A 19687-nucleotide genomic window follows, 5' to 3' on the forward strand; every position below is an offset into this window, starting at 1 on the left:
TTGACTATGGAGGTAGGATCTCTACTGACCAGGCCTTGGGGGCAGTAGCTCAGTTCCCCAGGGTCTCCCCAACCCCATTTGAACTTCAGTTGCTTAGCTGAGCTCTACACTCACCAGCCTTTCAAAGTCAGAGTATTGGAGGAAATGGGGGGAAGAATGAAACTACTGGGGGAATTTGGGGGGGGGGGGCACTAAACGGTATCATTCCTCAGAGGGATTGCTCTAAAGGTTCAGCGCAGTGTCTGCCCTGCTGCACCCCAAAGGGGTTTCCCGAAAGGGGATGCCAAGTTAGGAAATGGAGCGATGCCTTTAGGAAGGCCTTGGGCTCCCACGAGGAGTGCAGACTGAGTGGGACTCCGCACAAACGCCACATCGTCTTGCTCTACCCCCATCACTGACCCGCAGAGGAAAACCTGGGGGTGCGAGTGTGAGGGCGGGAAGTGAGGACGGCAGGGGAACGCCCTGCACCTGCCCCGGCCGCAGGCCTCTCGGCGTGGCGGTGCCCAGCCCCGCAGGTGCGGGAAGACCAGGCACCGCAACAGCAGGTGTGCAGCGCCTTCCGGGACTGGGGGCGTCTCAGCCTCACAGCTGGGGGTGAAGGCGCCGGCAGGTGTGGGGCCTCCGCCGCGGTCGCAGCTGGAGCGTGCTGGCGACTATCCCAGCTGGAGGCCACAGGAGGGGAGACTTGTCCGGACCCTGCCTGGAGGGCCCCGCCCCAGCCCCTGGATTCGGTCCGGGGCAGGGTCCGCCTCAGGCCCAGCAAGGCACCCAGGGGTCGAGCAAGAGTAAACTACGACTTACTTAGCAGTGCAGCCAATGAGAGCGGATGGAGGGAGGGTCGGGGAGGGGGAAGGAAAATGACCAGAACAATTTCCGGGTCATCCGGAAGTGACCCTGGGCGGGCCGGTCGTCATGGTAGCGGTCCGACGCACGGCTCGGCGGAGGGAAGATGGCGGTGACAGGCTGGCTGGAGAGCCTGCGGGCGGCCGAGAAGACTGCGCTGCTGCAGGACGGTAATTCGAGGCGCCCCGCGAGGTCCCTCGTCCCTCCCCCCGGGTCCGGCCCTCCGCGCTCGCGCCTCGGGAAGGGCCTCGGCGCCCGGCGCAGAGCCGCAAGCGTCGCGGCCGCCACCCAAGTCAGGTCCTGCATTTGCAGATGGGGAAACTGAGGCCCAGAGAGGTGACGTAACTGGAACACGCATCTCTGGACACCCCCTGGTGGCCTGTATCCCACCTCGCTCCGCTCGGAGTGGTGCTACTAATAACACATAATTCCTTTCACATTCATGGTGGCATTTGCTCCGCACCGCTGTCCCGAAAGGCTGTTAATTTTTCACCCCATTGTACAGAAGAGGAAACGATCCCAGAAGGTTTTAGACTAGTCCCAGATCCCCAACCAGACGGTACAACTGACCCGGGATCCCATGAACCTCAGTCCTGGGGTTCTGTTGCTGAAGGCAGCCTGGTGCCTGGGAAGGGCGGGAGACCTGGGTTCTAGTTCCGATTCTGCCGTTAAATCCCCGGGCTCTCCAGTTGTTCTCCGTACTTGTCTGGACCTCAATTTCCTCATCGGCAAAATGAGCTGGATGGGCTCCCTCTTATCTCTGAGGTGCTTTCCAGTTGTAAAGTTGTTTGTAAGTGAACCTCTAAATGTTCCTTGAGTCTTTAGGGGAGACAGCAAGGGCCTGGGGCTGTTCCGGGAAGAGACGGGCACAGGTGTACGGAATCCTGACTTCCACGCTAGGATTGGCCAGTGCAGGCCCTCCTTGAACTTCAAGGTCCCTTCCTGGGCCCACTTGGTAGCCAGAATGAATTAGGTCTAAATTCCTGTAGCTTTTAGGTTACCAACTGGGGACTCACAGCCACAGGCAGAGGCCAATCAGGGAAGCATGGAAATTAAAATCAGCTGCTCATTTGCTTGTTATAAACACGGCATTTAGAGTGGCTTTACTGTGTGCCAAGGTGTGTCCTGGGAGCAGATAGAAAGAGACAACATCGAGCCCGCCACCCGGGCATGTGCCCTGACCAGGAATCGAACTAGTGACCTCTTGCCACACCACTCACAGATAGTTTTTAATAAAATATCATACCAATATACTTAAAAATTTTTTATCAACATACATATATACATATCTATATACAGTAATTTCATTCTGTGTTAGAATGAAGTATAAATAAATATTTTAAAAATCTTTGGGTAAAGAAGGATATTCTAAGTACAACTTATGGGTAGTAACCACAAAGGAAAAATAGTTGACTGTATAAAAATTAAGCACTTTTTTAAAAAAATAAACTTAACTTTTAAGTTTATGCTTATTGTATGGTATTTAGAAAATACAGATCAGTGTAAAAGAATATAAAAATATTCATAAACATGTTTCTATATAAGAAATACCAATTGTCGCCGAAACCGGTTTGGCTCAGTGGATAGAGCGTCGGCCTGCGGACTGAAGGGTCCCAGGTTCGATTCCAGTCAAGGGCATGTACCTGGGTTGCGGGCATATCCCCAGTAGGAGATGTGCAGGAGGCAGCTGATCGATGTTTCTAACTCTCTATCTCTCTCCCTTCCTTTCTGTAAAAAATCAATAAAATATATTTAAAAAAATCATATATATAAAAAAAAAGAAAGAAATACCAATTGTCAAAATTGTGTTTAATACCCAAATGATATTTCATGGTAGGGCTAATATATTTAGCTAATTCTCTGTTGTTAAATGTTTGGGCTATTTCCAGTTCGCTCTTACAAAAGATTCTGTAGTGAACATTCTCTTTGGTAAGTCTTTGTGTACATAGGCTTCTTACCCTTAGGATACATTTTTTTTTTCCTCATTCCCCCCATTAACCCCCAACCCCCCAACCCCCCCCTCCCCCCCCCCCACACACACACATGCTCCCATTTGTTTGGGGAAATTCACTTTAAACAAAGTTAGAAGGCAATTGAAACAATATTTGCAGCCTGTATGACATGTGGCTAATATATATGGCACATGGTTAATATATCCAAAGCTCAATTAGATTAGTAAGAAAAAGATGAGTACCTAAGGAAAATAGGCTAAGGCCTAAACAGGTAATTCACTAGAAAATGACCAGCAAACCCATGGAATGGTGTCAACCTTAAAAATACCTAAAGCCATACGAATTATCCTAGGATGGTTATTAGAGCATGGACTTAGGCTTCAAGTGTGTTTAAGCATGGACCCATCATGTCCTAGCTTTATGACCTTGGACAAGTTGCATGACCTTTAAGCCTCAATTTTTCTCATTTGTGAAATACAGGTAATGGGGGCCCATAGGATTATTAAATGATAATTAAATGCAAACAAAAAACAAAGTAGCTGGCCAGTAGTAAGCACTGCATCCTGCCTGGACTGAAGATTGGACTCCAGGCCAGACACCCTCAGCTACTCACAGGCAACACCTTGTATCACTCCTAACAGAAAAACTCCTTCCAGCTCTTTGAGCCATCTAAATGATTACGGATGGTGTGACCTAGGGGCCTGCTGAAAGACATGCCAATTTGGGGGGTGAGTTTCCCCAGAATATATTAGGAACAACTGTAAAGAACAATGTCCCAGAGGAGTGAATTGAACAGGAAAAAAGGCTTGGTAGATAGGATACAATTGCAAGTTTTGGCTAATACTTTGGTTAAGGGCCTTGGGGCTCTTATTCATCAAATGTATGTTGGACCTGCCTACTGGGCATTAGTCCTCTGTTATTAGTCTCACTGAGGAGCCTACCCATATCCACTTACCAGTCTGTAAATATAGGGGAAAAGGCAGAGCCACCTTTACAAAAATGCTGTGATTACACCACATTGATGGAAGAGACAGGCTGGCATACTCCCTTGGGTTCCTTCATTCTTTCAGTGAAAGATGAATCACTGTTCACCCTTTCTTTCAATCAATATTGAGTTGAGCTCCTTCTATATGCCAGGTACTGTGCTTGGTACTAGGGGAGCCATAGGCAGGGGGGATAAATCCATCTTATCTAGTAGAAGACACAGGCAGTAGTAATTCACACAGATATAAAATCATAACCAAGGTAAATGCTATGAAGAAAACACATGGGGCCCTACCTGGTTTGGCTCAGTGGATAGAGCATCGGCCTGCAGACTGAAGGGTCCCTGGTTTGATTCCAATCACGGGCACATGCCTGGGTTGCAGGCTTGATCTTCAGTAGGGGACGTGCAGGAGGCAGCCGATCAATGATTCTCATCATTGATGTTTCTATCTTTCTCTCCCTCTCCTTTCCTCTCTGGAATCAATAAAAAAAGTATTTTTTTTTTTTAAAAAGGAAACACATGGGGACTAACATTGTGTGTCTGTGTGATAGGAATGGCCTAGAGGTGTGCACAAGGCAAAACGATGGCATGGTTAGGAGGAGTACTTAGTTGGGAAGCCCACTTTAATATCCCGAGAATATAAGCTTGGTTTTAGAAACTGGGGAGAGAAAGATAAACATGATATCATTCCTGGGGAGATAGAGGCTTTTAAACGTATCATACCATATGGTAAATTCTCCACTATGGATATAAATAAAGCATTAGAAAGGCACGAACAGGGAAGCAAATTTTGCCAAGGTGGCCAGAGTGATAGTTTAGGAAGACTTCCCAGTGGAAGTGATATTTGAGCTGGGTTTTGAAGAGCAAGGAGAAGCTTAACAGATGGAGAGACATAGGGAGCTATTGCTGGTAGAGGAACAGGAGAGCAAAGATATATCGAGAGAAATCTTCAGAAAGGAAGAGAGTCCCAGGACATATCTTAAAGTAATGATGGGCGATGTTTGGCAACGAGTGCGAGGCCCTGGGAGGGCTTCTCAATAAGCCCGAGGCTGTGGTGTCTCCCAGGTAGACCCCTGATCTGTAAGGGACAAGGCAAGGGGAGGCTTGGGAGTTAAGCACCCTCTGCTTTGTGCTTAGGGAGAAGGAAGGTGCACTATTTGTTCCCAGACGGGAAGGAAATGGCCGAAGAATATGATGAGAAGACAAGTGAACTGCTTGGTAAGTGACAGGGTCTCCCAGCAGGCCCTTCGGGACACTTGGGATGACCTAAGCACACGCCGCGCCTGAGGCTTGCGGGAGGAGCCCTGCACCAAATGTGGAGCCAGGGGAGACTGAGGCCTTTGAAGCAAGATTGTCCCTGAGAATAATCTGAGGCCAGGGCTGGACACCGGAGGTGAGTTCGTTTGACCACTCAACCCAAAACAAATTAGAGAGTGAGTCGTTTTTCCAAGGTGGGAATGGGGATGTGGAGAATCTGTTGGGAAAAGACTTCAGAGAAGGTGCAACTGGAAGTGAACCTTGTAGGCTGAATAGTGGTAAGGGCACGTTTTCACTACAGTTTTTTGTGGGTTTTTTTGTTTGTTTTTTGCTTGTTTTTTTGAAGCCACACTAGAAACAAGCAAGTATCAGAGGCAGCAGCTTCTGACTTTGCCTCAGTGTTAGTACTATTCAATATGACAGTTATCTTGGAGAATGAATCAAAGGTATAGGGCAGGGGTCCTCAAACTACGACCCGTGGGCCACATGCGGCCCGCCGAAAACATTTATCCGGCCCGCCGGGTGTTTTTGCTGCCGCTGTGTGCATAGGAATTTGTTCATAGCTTTTTTTTTAAACTATAGTCCGGCCCTCCAACGGTCTGAGGGACAGTGAACTGGCCCCCTGTTTAAAAAGTTTGAGGACCCTTGGTATAGGGGGTAGAAATGGTAATTTGTAGCATTGTACCTTGTGTTTCTGCAGCTCTTTTCCTTTAAGAAGAGGCTCATGAATAGAGGCTCCAGCTTGGATTTCTGGGAATTATTTGATTTGTCCATTCACTGTTCCCAGATCTGTACATCAGCATTAACTCACTTCCCAGAGCTAGGTGGCTGGTTCTTTGACCCAGGGCCTGAGGCTGTCAGCAGTGGGAGTTAGTCTCTTTATTAAGTTCTACCTGAACTGCTAAGACCAATGATGGAATCATGGACTGGGTTATTTTCTTGTCATTATTCTTGACTTTAATTTCTTCCTGGGACTGATCGACAGGTAGTATTGGTGAGGGAATTTCTTTTTCCCTTTTTCTGACAGCTCATAAATGTCCAGAACCGACAATACAGATTACACTGGTTTGCATTCTCTTAGTCTCCAGTCTTAAAATGTGTGTCCTGCGCATGTTCAGCCACAGAGTGAAGTGTTGATCTCTCCTTATTATGAGCTGCTTGGGCTCTAGTCCCAATTGGTTTAGTCTGGTGCTATTAAAAATCTTGATGTGTTTAGCATATGACACTGATTTGGTGGAAACCAATACAGTAGTAATATCCTCACAATGCATTGTAATTTATAGCACTCCCGGGGGTGACGGCCTTGGAGTGCCTAACGGGGCGAGCGTATGAAAGCCGAGGCCACGTGGGCTAACCACCACCATCACCAGGCCGGGGGCTAGCTGCAGCTCCTCTCCCCCAGCCCCCAGCGTCACCTCTCCTCTCCATACAGAGCAAATCAAACAGCTGTAGCTGCTGTGGCTGTAAAAACAAACAAACAAATAAAACCCAGGCCTTTTGGTTGTGCTTGCACATGAAATTAAAATGAAAAAAAAAAAAAAAAAGTCCAGGTTTTTTCATTGGTAGCATCCTATATTAACCTGCCGCTTCTCTTGGAAAGTAGAGGATAGACAGTGGCCTCCAAATTCCTTTTTCTTAAAAGCAGAAATGGAGGTTCATCAGAGAACATGGTTTGGCTAAAGTTTACCTAATAATGACAGTAATACCATAACTTCTATTGGGTACCACGCTAAGTGCTTCGTGTGAATTATCTCGTGTAATCATCCCCATTACAGCCCAATGAGGTAGGTATTGTTGTCCTCATTACAGTTAAAAAGGGGGGGGGGGGGAGTTGCAAGAGGTTAAGCGCCTTGTTGAAAATCACGTAGCTGGTTAGCTTCTGAGCTAGGATTTAAACCAGGTCTGCCTGATTAAGAGCCAGTGCTTTAGTTCTCAACAACATACTGCTGGGAGTGAGAATATTTAATCCTGTTTTGTTTTCTTCTTCCTAAATTTTGCTCTCCTCAGAATAACCTGAGGAGGGGCTGGTGGGAACAGGACAGAGATGGGCAGGGAGAACCACCAGACCCTTTGAGCAGCTGATCCTTTTCTTACCCATCTCTACCCCCACCCCACCCCACCCTCACCCTCACCAGCTACCCTTGCAAAATACTGTTCATTATTAACTTTAATATATATATATTTTTATTGATTTCAGAGAGGAAGGGAGAGGGAGAGAAAGAGATAGAAATATCAAGGATGAGAATCATTGATCGGCTACCTCCTGCACGCCCCCTACTGGGGATTGAGCCTGCAACCGGGCCTGTGCCCTTGACTAGAATCAAACCTGGGACCCTTCAGTCTGCAGGCCGATGCTCTACCCACTGAGCCAGACCAGGGGGATCATTATTAACTTTTAAATATAAATACTCCCAGGGCCTGAGCTGACTTTTACTTGTGCATTTTATGAAGTAGAATATGGACAGGGTTTTTGTGGCCGTAAATGGGAATAGTTTCCATTTTTCAAGCTAATCATACATATTTGATAATTGGCCAAAGTGGTTTTCTGTTAGAAAAACCCAGAAAGTAATTTACAGAGGAAGACTTGCCAATGGTGCATCCGTCTAGGACAGAGTTCTTCCAGTTGGTGTTAATAAGCATAGTAGTGTCATATTTTTTCTACCCTGTCAATGCTATTCATTCCTACCCCCACAATGAATGCTGTATGTATTCATAGAGGAAAAAACTGAAGGGCCCCATAACAATGATCGGAACATCAAACCAGCCCCAGAAGAACACAGCATGTCCAGTGGGGCAGAGGCTGAAGGGCAGGCCGTCTCCCAACGATTACATTCGGATTACTGGCCTAATCTGCTTTGGTATTTGACCGCCAGCCTAACCACCCCAGGCTGCGGTTGGAGGATATTGAGCACTTTCATTCCCAAGCACTTCACCAGCTTTATAAATGACCCACTCGATTCCCTTCAGCCTCCTCGGGGATGGGACGTGGCAGCTGTTTAATAGCCACACAGCAACGCTGCAGTGTTTTAGGGCAGAAAAGAAGAATCCTGCATCCAGTGTAAGCTGCAGGGAGTATTTGGAAGGGAGAATGTAATTACCCACATTGGAAATGGGCCAGGCTCGGAGCTTTGGGGAAAGAGGCCTTCAGGACCTCCACTTTCCAGCCCACCTGGAAGATGGGGCCTCCTTTCAGCAAGCAGCCGGGGGCATCAGCCTGCTTCCAGCCGACAGGAGAAGCCCCAGGCGCTGCTTCCTTCATAGATTCCCCATCAGACCCTTTACAGGGTCAAAGACAGTCTCCTTTCCAAGGACTGGCCCTGGCTCGGCCGGGAAGATCTGACGGCGTCCCAAGGAGCTGCCTTGCACACACCAGTTTGGGTTTAACATATAATCAAATCAGAGTGACAGCAGGTGGAAACAGTCGTCTGTTGCCGCAGGAGCTGTCCTTGAGTTCAGGAACAAAGACGACAGGAAAGACAGTGTGGATTTGCATGTGTGCACTCACGCCCATGTCCGTGGGGAAAAAATAACCAGGACTTTACCACAGTCATTTATTGAATCTTATAAGGGAATGAGTAGGGAGACTTTCTTCTGCATTCTAACAAAGAATTTAATCCCAAGATTTTTTATTTCTTTTTAAGAGATGAAACAGCCAAGGGTGCTAAATTCCTGTGATCTAAGTGGCTTTTAAGGTCAGTGGTAAAGAAATGAGTAGCTGATTTTCCTTCTCCTTCGTGTGCTCCTTGGGAAGGCTTCTGTGCAAAATCCTAGGGTCGGACTTGCTGCTCCTGGCCACACTGGCTCTCAGGCTTTAGGACATGTGATTTAACAAGGCCCATGATTAGAGGAGCACCTCACTTGTCCAGTCCCGGGAGTTAGGTACTCCTCATAAATTATATTTCAAGTAAGCAAAGCTTTTCCTTTAAAGGCTACAATATAAAAAGAGAAGTAGAGATACTTAAAAAAATAAATAGAAACCTTTTTAAATAGCATACAATCTTATTGAACATTTATAGAATATAATTTAGCCTTTTATTAATGATCCAAATTCTGGATTTGGAGTTAGGGGGCCTGAATTGTAGCTTTGGCTTTACAAGTTGGTTTATCTCTCTGAGCCTTGATAAGTCCCCATACTCTGTCCCCTGGAGAGTGGTGGCAAGGGAAGAAACACTGTTTCTCATTTTAAAGCCACAGGCATCGGACTGGCTGCTTTCTGAGGGAACCCCCACATTTAGATCTGTGATGACTGTATTTCATTACATAGTGATGCCCTCAGGGTCTAAGGGTGCTTATTTGCCCTCACTAAATGGTCCCATGTGCTTTGTAGTTCTGACACTGCCCCCTGAATGTGAGCTGTCCCCTCATGTGATTGCCAATGTGCCTGGGAAAACAATTCATTTCCTGCCCTATTCTACTTGTATTATTTTATATACATAGTCTGAGTGAGAATGCAGGAGTGATCTTTCCTACAGAATAGAGTGAGGTGTGTAGGTCTCGTCACAAGAAGCTGCTGCTGAGAGGCATTTGTCACTTCTGAGTTTGTGACTGTGACAGAGGCCCCAGAAGGCTGGCTTCCAGTTAAGCGAGGTGCTATAATACATGAGTAGATTTGGATATACTCCCGGTCACAGTCCATTCACTTAAAAGAGTAGAAGTATTTGTGAAAAAAAAAATTGCCTATAAAGCATATTTCCAAGTTTTACTCTTCCATATTAATTTTCATTATAAACTTGGAAATGTGTTTCTAGGGAGAATTTTTGGCCCTAAGACATAATAAAATCATACTGCAGAATGCAGCAGACCTTGTAAAAGCACATATTCAAGGGAAAATTCTAATTTTACAGCACACTTTTGTGTGCAGCTTGCGTGCCTTACTTAGAGCAGTGAGGGTGTTTCGGTTTGGCACAGCTGCTCAAAAAGTCTCAAAGAAACTCACCGCTTCCCTGATTTGGAGAATCAGACTATAGCTCTCATCCCCCAGCCCAGAAAAAGCGGCTAACTGGAACAGCTGCAGCAGATGCCCTGGCCCTTTTTGAGTCGTTGAGCTCCTAACAACAGCTTTAGGAAGGCTGCTGGCCTTAAGCAGCACCTGGGCTGCCCAGGCTGGAGTACACCCCAATGCAGCAGGAAGGGAAAGGAACAGAGAGGCTACAGCTCCAGAGGGCCCCCCTGCAGTGATGGGCTGCCCCATGACGCAGCCCTGATGACACAGCTGAATGGGGTTCCCAGCAGGGCTTTCCAGGTAATGTCCATTGAACTGATTTTTTCACTTAACAATTTCCATAATGTATGTTACTTACTTGAAAAAAAAAAAAAAAGCTTTATGCAAACATCTGGCTTGTAAAACAAGGTAAAATAGAGATAGCTGTTTGCATTATAAAAGAATGATTCTGCTTCACAAAAAATTCACATTACATTTGGACTTCCTTTTTTTGTTAAATATATTTTTATTGATTTCAGAGAGGAAGTGAGAGTGAGAGTGAGATAGAAACATCAATGATGAGAGAGAACCATTGATCGGCTACCTCCTGCACGCCCCCAACTGGGGATGGAGCCCACAACCTGGGCATGTGCCCTGACTGGGAATCGAACTGTGACCTCCTGGTTCATAAGTCGACGTGCAACCACTGAGCAACATTATCTGGGCTACATTTGGATTTTTTGAATCATGAGACAAATCTGTCTCTCAGATTTCACCCTCATAATTCATTTTTCCTTTGCACATTTTTAGAGAGAAAGAATGCATGTCAACTCACACATGTTGGGATCCAAATTTTCCCAATTACCAGTAGTTAAGCCTTTTCCTAACCCTCCCATCTTCCCCTTCTGGAAGCCACAACTGGGGTTTATCTCCATGTGGCTTCTTAAAGAGCTATGTTCCTTTTGTCTGGGCACTCATGATATGAATTTTATAGGTTGTCTAATGTTGAAATGCTCAACTGAGATTTCAGAGTCTGGAAGGTCGCTGCTCAAAAAGCCAGTGCAAAGGAGCCTGTAGCTCCCACTTTGATCCTGTTCCACCCACCTAGTGTGATGTCGATGATTCAGCAAAAAAGAGCAGAGCCTCTTTCTTCCCCATAATTCCCTTGCTTCTTTCTCTCCCCAGTCAGAAAGTGGCGTGTAAAAAGTGCCCTGGGAGCCTTGGGCCAGTGGCAGATTGAGGTGGGAGAGCCAACACCCCACGGAGCAGGGAACCTGGGGCCCGAACTCATCAAGGAAAGCAATGCCAATGTATGTTTATCTACCAGGTGTCTTTGGGAGGGGAGCTGAGTGGGGAGTGGGCTCCCAGCCCTTGAAGAAAGGGACCATGTCTTGTTCACCTCTTCATCTCCAGTGTGCCCACCTGGGCACAGTGCTCTAGAAATGTTTGCCCGAATGAATACCCAAAGGTTTTTGACGTGGTCATCCCAGGGCAAGGGCTTGAGGCGTGGCATGTCACCGTGATGGAAGCGTCAGAGGGAGCTGAGGAGAGCTGAGGGTCTCCCACTGTGTCTGTAGGCAGAGATTTGTAGGGGGCGGGGGCATCCCTTCCTACCCTCCTCAAGAACAGTCCTGGGGTTGGATTTCCTTCTGTAGCCCATCTTCATGCGCAAGGACACCAAGACGTGTTTCCAGTGGCGGATTCGAAACCTCCCCTACCCTAAGGATGTCTATAGTGTCTGTGTGGACCAGACGGAGCGCCGTGTTGTTGTCAGAACAACCAACAAAAAGTAAGCAGCGTGGTTGACAGTGGCCTGCCTATGTTGGAGCAGAGGGGGTGGGGTGGGGTTGGACCTGGGTTAGGGCTCAGACTGCTCCTTACCCTGGGGAGCGGGGAGGGCAGAGAAGCCTCTTTCTTCAGCTGAGGGAGGGAAGTAGGGAAGGAGGAGGGCTTCACTAAAACCCCGGTAGGCAATGAATGCACAAGGGTTTCCTCTCTTCAGGATCAGCTGTAATAATGTCATCAGCTCCATCACGGCAGGGAAACTAAACAAGTGTCTGGTCCAATACCTGGCATATACTGGGTACTGGGGCTCAATAAATATTTTTTGCATGAATGAGATGAGGGAATCACCTGGTTATTAACTTGTGATCTTAGGTGCTTCTGTTGTAAGGTTATTGTGACCTTGACCTCTGGATCCAGGGGCTAGGTCTAGTCCATTTTCTCAGATGTTGTGGTGCCAGCTCGTATCCCTCAGGTCCCCAGGCCCCCAGGGAAGCAGCGTGGTTCCTGGGCTTCCCCAGTGCAGCTCTGGGTCCTGCCTATTTCTTTGGATCCCCCAAACCCCTACCCCATCACGTTGGCAGGGTTAAGGGGACAGGGAAGGGGTGGAGATGAATGAATTAATTTCAGGATTATTGCTGTACATGCAGCCAGTAGCCGCTGCAGTGGGCCTTGTCTATAAATATAAAGTCATAATAATAAGGGTTTGCGTTTATAAAGCACTTTGAAGCCCTCAGACAAAAGGCACTTTATTCCCGTTATTGTTCTCATCATTAACAGGAGTCAGTGCCTAAAGTGGAATTTAGCAATTTCAGACAACAGAGCAATTGCCGTTAGGAAAACAAACTCCATACTTCAGCAAGCATTCCCTGGCGTAGGAGGCCTCGGGTCCAAACTGGGAACAAAAGTGCTTCTGATAGCACTTGAATCTGCAGCCCAGCAGTTTGTGGAGCTGGCTGCTGCCTCCCTTTTGTCCCCCAGAGGTCACTGTCGAATACAGATATCGGGCGGAAATGTGATTACCAGGGCATGAGAGCAGAGAGGCTAGCTGGCTCACCAAAAAATTCATCCGAGTGCAGGTCCTCTGGGTCCCCTCTCCTGTGCGTATGCAGCCGTAGGTGGCGCTGTTGGCCAGGAGCTCCATGGCTAGAGGCCCACTTCTGGGGTCAAGGGAGGGAGGACATTTTTGAACTGATGGGTGAGGCCAGGTGGAGTAGTGCCTCCAGAGGGGTGGGGCCAGGGTTGGAGGGAAGATGAGTTTGTCAGTGCTCACTTTGGAGCCAACACTAACCATTGGCTCCAGTGGCCCAGCCTGGCTCAGCCCAGCCTTCCTCAGGCCCCTCTGCTGGGAAGTAGGCGAGAGGGAGCGTGAAACCCGATTTAATCCTGAGCTTAGTGGCATTTTCAGATTCTACCTGGAGTAGTAAAATACCCTATACCTTTTTTACAACTAACTGAACAGAACGTAATGGCTGTTTCTTTGAGCAATGTTTAGCCTTCTCAGAATACTTTCCTTAAAATCTGTTCTCTGATTATCATATCGTCTGGAGATTGTCAGGGTACATATTTTTATTCTTGTGTTATATGTTAACGATTATGTAAGTGTATCTGCAAAATCAGCTTAATGGGCTGACTTGCCAGAAGGTACATTTAGGCCTGGTCTCAATGCCCAGGCACCTGCAGATTCCACTGCACCAGGGCATTACTCTCTGATTTTACTTCTTCACTCACCGGGAGATTCTGTGCCTGCCCCAGTTCTAATATTCTAGAATGTGGTTACTAATGAAACTCAGGCTTCCTTTGTCCATAACTGCCTTGTCCCTGAAGAATTGGGCTGGTCACTTTTCTTGAAGGAATTGATTCCAGTGTATCATGTCCTTGGCCAGGTATTGGTGAGGGAAGGAAGAAAGTGCTTTTCCAGGACCCCAGTGCAGCACCGTCTGTTCCCGTAAAGGGAGCTTGTGCAGAAAGGTTCTTAGCCTTAGCCTGGCAGCTGGCAGCTGTAAGTGGAATGAGCCCGGCTGCTGGAATAGGAGGATGTCGGCTTAAATCTGGCCTCTGCCACGTGTTAGTTGTAGTATTTGGGGCAAGGTTTCCTCATCCATCACAGGTGAATACTCATGCCTACCTCACAGATCGGAAAACTTGATGAAAATGTGTATGTACAAATGGCCAGCCTTAAGCAGGTCCTCAACAATTCTTTGGAAATTCGAATGTGAAGGGAATTTGGCTGATTTGACATCGGTGATACTAACACTGTAGAAGGTGTTAATAGACACTGCTAGAAAAGGATTCTGTGCTTAAATAAGTTTAGGAAACTCTGGAATAAACAACTTTTTCTTCAGTAGGACTTTTGAGAGCCTTTAGTATGTGAATGTATATTGTGACTCTCTAGGAGGGGCTACTATAGGCAGGGATGAACAGTGCCCAGAGCCTTGATGTGTAAGAAAGAAAGAAAGATTTGCCTACTGATTTTCTATGGACTGGACTGGCTGGAGGCTTCTCTTGACTGTTCTGGCCAACCCTGCACACAGTTGTACAGGGTGCCCCCTGGAGGTGTGTGGCGTATGGCCCATGTGACTGTCCACAGTGGCCCTGTCCTCTAGTGCCTCTCTCTGAAGACCTGACCTGTGCCCTTTCTCAGTTCACTGCAAGGGCGAATGAGTTGGGAAAAGACTGGGAATGGGGAAGGTGATACAGTGGGAAGAGAGTGATGGGGTATGGTAGGTCATTTCTGAAATAGCCAAAAAGGAGTGTCCTTTTGGCACACATTGAAGAAAGTCGGCCTGTTCCAGCCTGTTGGACTGGCACCTGCAGACTTCAGGTTTATCTGGGGCCGCTCCTTTGTTTGAGGAGGAAGAAACCAAGGCTCAGGGCTAAGCGGCCTGCCCTCCCGAGAGCCTTTGCTCCCACGTCTTTTGAACACTCTTGAGATTCAGAAAGAAAAACCACCATGTGTTAGAAAGAGTGCTGTGGAGACCTGCAGGGTGGCTGGATTCCTGGGGAGCCCACCTCCCATATCTGCCCCCTCCTTGGACAGGTGCAGGGAACTTATGCCAGGCCTTCCATTACTTGGGAGTGAGAATGTGGGAAGACGGGGGGTCAGGTTTGGGGGATCATCACTTGTCTTTAGACTGCCTCCCGTTCCCAGTTTGTGACGTGGGCCTCGGCTTCCCCTTCTGTAAAAGAGGGTGAGAGAGGCAGTAACCAGCCTGAGGGTCGTGTTGAGGAATCAGTGTGTAGAACAGTGCCTGGCACAGACTGAGTATTAATAAATGTCACCTCCCAGTGTGTGGCTGAGACTGAGAACAATGAAGGGAGATGAAAATGGGGAGGAGTGTTGGGGCATCTGCAGAAAGCCCAGGAACCACCTGCTGTAAGAGTTTGACTTTGAACAGAAATACAGCATGGTCTCCTCAGGCAGCAGTACGGCCTTGTTTCTTCTTCATCCTTAAAATCCTGAGGCTTTCAGCTCAAGGCCTGGACACAGTTGATGCCTAAGAAATGTTTGCCGCCTGAGGCTGAGTATTTTGGTTTCTGCAGAAGTACAGTAGGTCTCTCTCTAGTCCAGGTGCTGGTGAGAAAGTCAAGTGCAGTTCCTCTGAAGGCAAACCCCAAGGCCAGGGAATGGGGGCGGGGGCTGCTTCTTGAGGAGAGATGTCCCCCACTCCCCTGAGCATTGCCCGTCAGGAGCTTCTAAGGAAAATTGTTTAACTTCAACCAATAAACCTGTTAGAACAGACTCAAAACAAAGCTGAGTCTCCAGACCCGCTGCTTCCATTCCCCTCATCTCGTGAAAGATGGTGGGTATAGGACAGAGGAGGCAGCCACACACCTCAGGCTCCCTTAGATCTTGTTGCCATTGCCATGAGGCCAAGCTCCAGGATTCCTTTACTCTCCCAGTGCCCCAGCCTGGGGAATGTGGCTTGAGAGTGCCCTGTCCCACGGGCGGGCACACAAGGCAGGTCAGCAGAAAGGATGTCCCAGTGCTGGTCTACGGGGCAAAGCCTTACACGGCCGGCCCGGGTTCGGCTGGGCTGCATGTGCCTGCGCTGCTTCTCTCCCAGTTGGTCCTGTGTATATTTGCAAGGAAGATGTTAACACTTCCTAACAAGCCTTTGTGCTCATCTAATCTTCGCTGTTTAACCTTTGGCTCCCCCCTATTATCAGTGTCTGCCACCTTTGCTGGCCAGACCACGGGCCCCAGGAAAAGACCTCAGCTCGGGCTGGCTAGGAAGAGGATGAGGCCGGCATTCCACTCCAGTTTGCAGGCAGATGGATCACCTTTCCCTGGGGCAGAGCTTTGGAAAATAAAGCAAGCCTATGGTGCCATTAGGACCTCCCAGCCCCCACTCCTTTTGAACTGTCAGCCTTTAAGTAAACATTCTTTTCCTGCCGTGGGTCCCAGCACCTTGGTGGGGAGTGGGGAACCTGGGAGGAGAGGGGCCCTGAAGAGCCTCTGCTAAACTAAGGGATTTGGACAGGGAGAGTGGGGCAGAAGTGCTACATTGATGTCAACTCTCTGAGTCCCCAGGGCATCAGGGCTTTTGAAGTGGACTCAAGGTAGCTGTCACCACAAGGACCAGGCTCCTCTGAAGTATTAAAAGCCCCATCCTCCCCAGGCCCCTCACTCGAGTGTGTTTGTACCTGCCTGCAGCGTTTCCCTTCCCAACCCACACATCCTGGCAGCAGCGGTGATGCTGTGCCTGGGTGACAGGTCTGGCAGCCACTGACCAGAGCCTAGCTGCACTTCCAAGGAAGATGCCAAAAGGGCCTCTTGCTAGCAATGAGTAGGCCATTCTTTGTGCTCTGGTGTGATAAGCACCAGACCAGGAGCAAGGAACATCAGTCCTGACCTGTGGCAGCAAAGCAGTCCAGGGCCCCAGAGATACAGCTTCCCTGATAGCTCGATGGTTTGTCCTGTCAGGGAGCTTTCTCCCGTGATGTACTTCCCTCTCTGGCCGGCAAGCAGAGTCAGCTAATAAGGCCTTTAGAGGCCCCAACAAAGGCAAAGGTAACTGAGGTCTTCACTGGAAGCCCCCCGTCAGCTTTGGGGGGTCGCCCTCGGTGTCTCTATTCTGTCCCTGGTTAGCGCACATGTCCCGTTTTCTTGGGATCCAGAGGAGGGCTGGCTTGCTCGAGCTATCTGCTATCTGTCCTGGGTAGTCCTAAACCTCAAGTATGAGTCACTAATCCCTGGTTAGTCGAGGAATCATGACCAGTTCTGCTCTTCTGCTGGACTGGCCGTAAGGCCTTAGATCCTTTTCTTCCCAAGGCCACTAAGCTCCAAAATACTGGCGTTCCAGTGGGCTTCCTTTCTTCCTCTCTGGCTGCTGGAAGTGCGAGAGAACGTTGTAGAAGCTTAGCAGTACAGGGCCTGATGGCAAATTGTTGGAGTCACCTTGTTGGGTGTCCCCATGACCTCTTTTTGTCCCCACAGGTACTACAAGAAGTTCTCCATTACTGATCTGGACAGATACCAGCTACCTCTGGATGATTCTTTGCTGAGCTTTGCTTATGCCAACTGCACCCTGATCATCTCCGTAAGATTCACCCAGACATCTTAGCCACTGCGTCAGGGAGAGCCTCCCTCCTTCCCTGCCCACTTCCCATTCCATAGGAGTCCTCAGCACTAGCCCCAGCCCGTGGGTGTACTAGCTGCAGAACAGGCATCTCTGTTTCAGCATGGGGAGAGCAGGGTGGGGCTCGGGGAGGAAGCTGACAGCGGGTGATGGGGAGGGATGGAAATCACAGGCTGGGGCTCTGGTCCAGGGCCTGCTCCTACTTAGCCATGTGACTTGGAGCAAATCAGTCAACCCTGTAGGCCTCAGTTTCCTCACCTTTGAACAAAGGGATCAAAAGGGGCCCTGAGTGTGTGAGTGTGAGTGTGTGAGTGTGTGAGTGTGTGTGTGTGAGCGTGTGTGTGTGAGTGTGTGAAGTGTGTGTGTGAGTGTGAGTGTGTGAGTGTGTGAGTGTGTGTGTGTGAGCGTGTGTGTGTGAGTGTGTGAAGTGTGTGTGTGTGTGTGAGTGTGTGTGTGAGTGTGTGTGTGTGAAGTGTGTGTGTGTGTGTGAGTGTGTGTGAGCGTGTGTGTGTGTGTGAGTGTGTGTGAAGTGTGTGTGTGTGAGTGTGTGTGTGTGAGTGTGTGTGTGTGAGTGTGTGTGTGTGAGAGTGTGTGTGTGTGAAGTGTGTGTGTGTGAGTGTGTGTGTGTGAGTGTGTGTGTGTGTGAGCGTGTGTGTGTGAGTGTGTGTGTGAAGTGTGTGTGAGCGTGTGTGTGTGTGAAGTGTGTGTGAGCGTGTGTGTGAAGTGTGTGTGAGCGTGTGTGTGTGTGTGAAGTGTGTGTGTGTGAGTGTGTGTGTGAGCGTGTGTGTGTGAAGTGTGTGTGTGTGTGAGCGTGTGTGTGTGAAGTGTGTGTGAAGTGTGTGTGTGTGTGAAGTGTGTGTGAGCGTGTGTGTGTGAAGTGTGTGTGTGTGTGCGTGTGTGTGTGTGTGAGCGTGTGTGTGTGTGTGTGTGTGTGTGTGAGCGTGTGTGTGTGTGTGTGTGTGTGTGTGTGAAGTGGAGGGCAGAATGTGACGGAACGGTGTCCTCTTTCTGGCCCACCTATAGTACCAGAAGCCAAAGGAAGTCCTGGTGGCCGAGTCAGAGCTGCAGAAGGAGCTGCAGAAGGTAAAGATGGCCCACAGCAGTGATGGGGACTGTAAAACCCAGTAGTGGACCCTGAGCCTGCACCTCCGGCATGGAGGGTGAGTGAGCTCTGTCACCTGTAAGACTCACAGCCGGGCCTTTCTGGCACAGGGCAGCCTCCTCTCTTCCAGCGGCTCTACAAGCTCTGTAAGAACTGGCCCCGGGCACTCCTGGCCCCTGCATCATGGTCTTCTCTCTGAGTAAAGTTTTGAGTCACTGCGGGAACACTGCCCTCTTGTCCACTTCTGTCTGCTCCTACGCCCGGGGAAGGAGCTGGTGGCGACACTCCCTTCTCTATCCTAGGGACCTTCCACGGCCAAAGGGGTGGGTGGTCAATGAGAGGGTTTCCTGAAAAAAAGAAAACCTTTGTTCTTTGGGACACTGAGCCATGAGGCTGGTCTTACTCTTTCCCAGCATGTACATCTCAAAATTTGAATCCATTGTCCCCTCTCCAGCAAGTGAGGAACCAGATCTTTGAACAATTAAGCTTTATTTTTACAAAAATGAATATTGTAGCGTGTCTCAACAGCTGGCCTGAGGCTGGGCTCACTCAGAACTTCTGGGTTTCCTTTATCCTTTCTTGGTTTCAAAGGGAGACCAGGCCATAGTGCCCCAGGAATGAGTCCCCAGCCCCAAAAACTTGTCCAAAGGTGGGGTCTGACTGAGGAGGTGGGGGCTGGTGCCACACCCCCTTCCAGGGAGAGGGCAGAGGGACCACTGGGAAGGCCGGGGCACCTCAGCTCAGCTGTCAGGCTCTAAGGGGTGAGGTGAGGCGGGGGGCCTCTCTGGGCCAGGTCCTTGCTCTGGCGGATGGGAAAGCAAGGCCCGGTGGGTTCAGCTTCACCCCCAAAGCAGTAGGTCTCTTCTCTCCAACTGGTTCTTGGTGGGGGCTGTTCCACTGGGTAATCTGAGTCCCAGGAGTCAGCAGCCTTTGGCTTAAGTGCTCAAGCACTGTGGTTGCAGGTCTGGGAGCACAGGCACGGGTGGGGAGCATTGTCACTGCACCCTCTAAGCAAGAGAGGTCCCTGAGTAGCTAGCTTCCCTGGCCCACAGCTAGGGTGGCCCTGCCTGTCACGGGTTTTGAAAGTCCAGGACGTGAAGGTTGTAAGATAGCGCCGCATAGAGATGCTTGGTGGTGAAGCGCAAGCAATACACCGGACTGCTCAGGGGTGTCGACGTCAGCGGGAAGGCCTGCAAGGGAAGGCACAGAATGACAGAGTGGCCCGAGTAGGAGACAGGGGGGCCCAAACCCAGGACTCCCAGG

At 49.1% G+C, this 19687-nt stretch overlaps 2 protein-coding genes across 3 annotated transcripts in view; one reads left to right on the forward strand and one right to left on the reverse strand.

Annotated features, from left to right (window-relative positions):
* Nucleotides 1–879: 879 nt before the first annotated feature.
* On the forward strand, nt 880–18946 carry DPCD (deleted in primary ciliary dyskinesia homolog (mouse)). 2 transcript variants are annotated; one of them, XM_081105282.1, is made up of 6 exons: nt 880–1013; nt 4918–4998; nt 11144–11268; nt 11614–11747; nt 17181–17283; nt 18346–18922. In XM_081105282.1, exons 1-6 carry the CDS (start codon nt 950–952, stop codon nt 18448–18450), a joined length of 612 nt encoding a protein of 203 aa, XP_080961408.1. In that variant the 5' UTR covers nt 880–949; the 3' UTR covers nt 18451–18922. The 2 variants fall into 2 exon arrangements, with proteins under 2 accessions (XP_080961408.1, XP_080961409.1); XM_081105283.1 differs by lacking the exon at nt 4918–4998 and having other exon boundaries at nt 932–1013; nt 18346–18946.
* FBXW4 (F-box and WD repeat domain containing 4) overlaps nt 18899–19687 on the reverse strand; it is a 77710-nt gene continuing 76921 nt past the window's right edge. Inside the window, exon 9 of the mRNA XM_081105281.1 lies at nt 18899–19614. Within this exon, the coding sequence (XP_080961407.1) occupies nt 19495–19614 (120 nt within the window). The 3' untranslated portion in view covers nt 18899–19494. The remainder of the gene's footprint in view (nt 19615–19687) is intronic.

The sequence above is a fragment of the Myotis nattereri genome (assembly GCF_964212035.1).
Source record: "Myotis nattereri genome assembly, chromosome: 13".
Taxonomy (NCBI): domain Eukaryota; kingdom Metazoa; phylum Chordata; class Mammalia; order Chiroptera; family Vespertilionidae; genus Myotis; species Myotis nattereri.

Bases quoted from the DNA above. Each gene is read 5' to 3' on its own strand.
- DPCD (XM_081105282.1), top strand. From the start codon at position 950: ATGGCGGTGACAGGCTGGCTGGAGAGCCTGCGGGCGGCCGAGAAGACT. The intron at 11,269-11,613 runs GTATGTTTATCT...TTCCTTCTGTAG, and splicing joins TCAAGGAAAGCAATGCCAAT to CCCATCTTCATGCGCAAGGA. The intron at 11,748-17,180 runs GTAAGCAGCGTG...TTGTCCCCACAG, and splicing joins GTCAGAACAACCAACAAAAA to GTACTACAAGAAGTTCTCCA.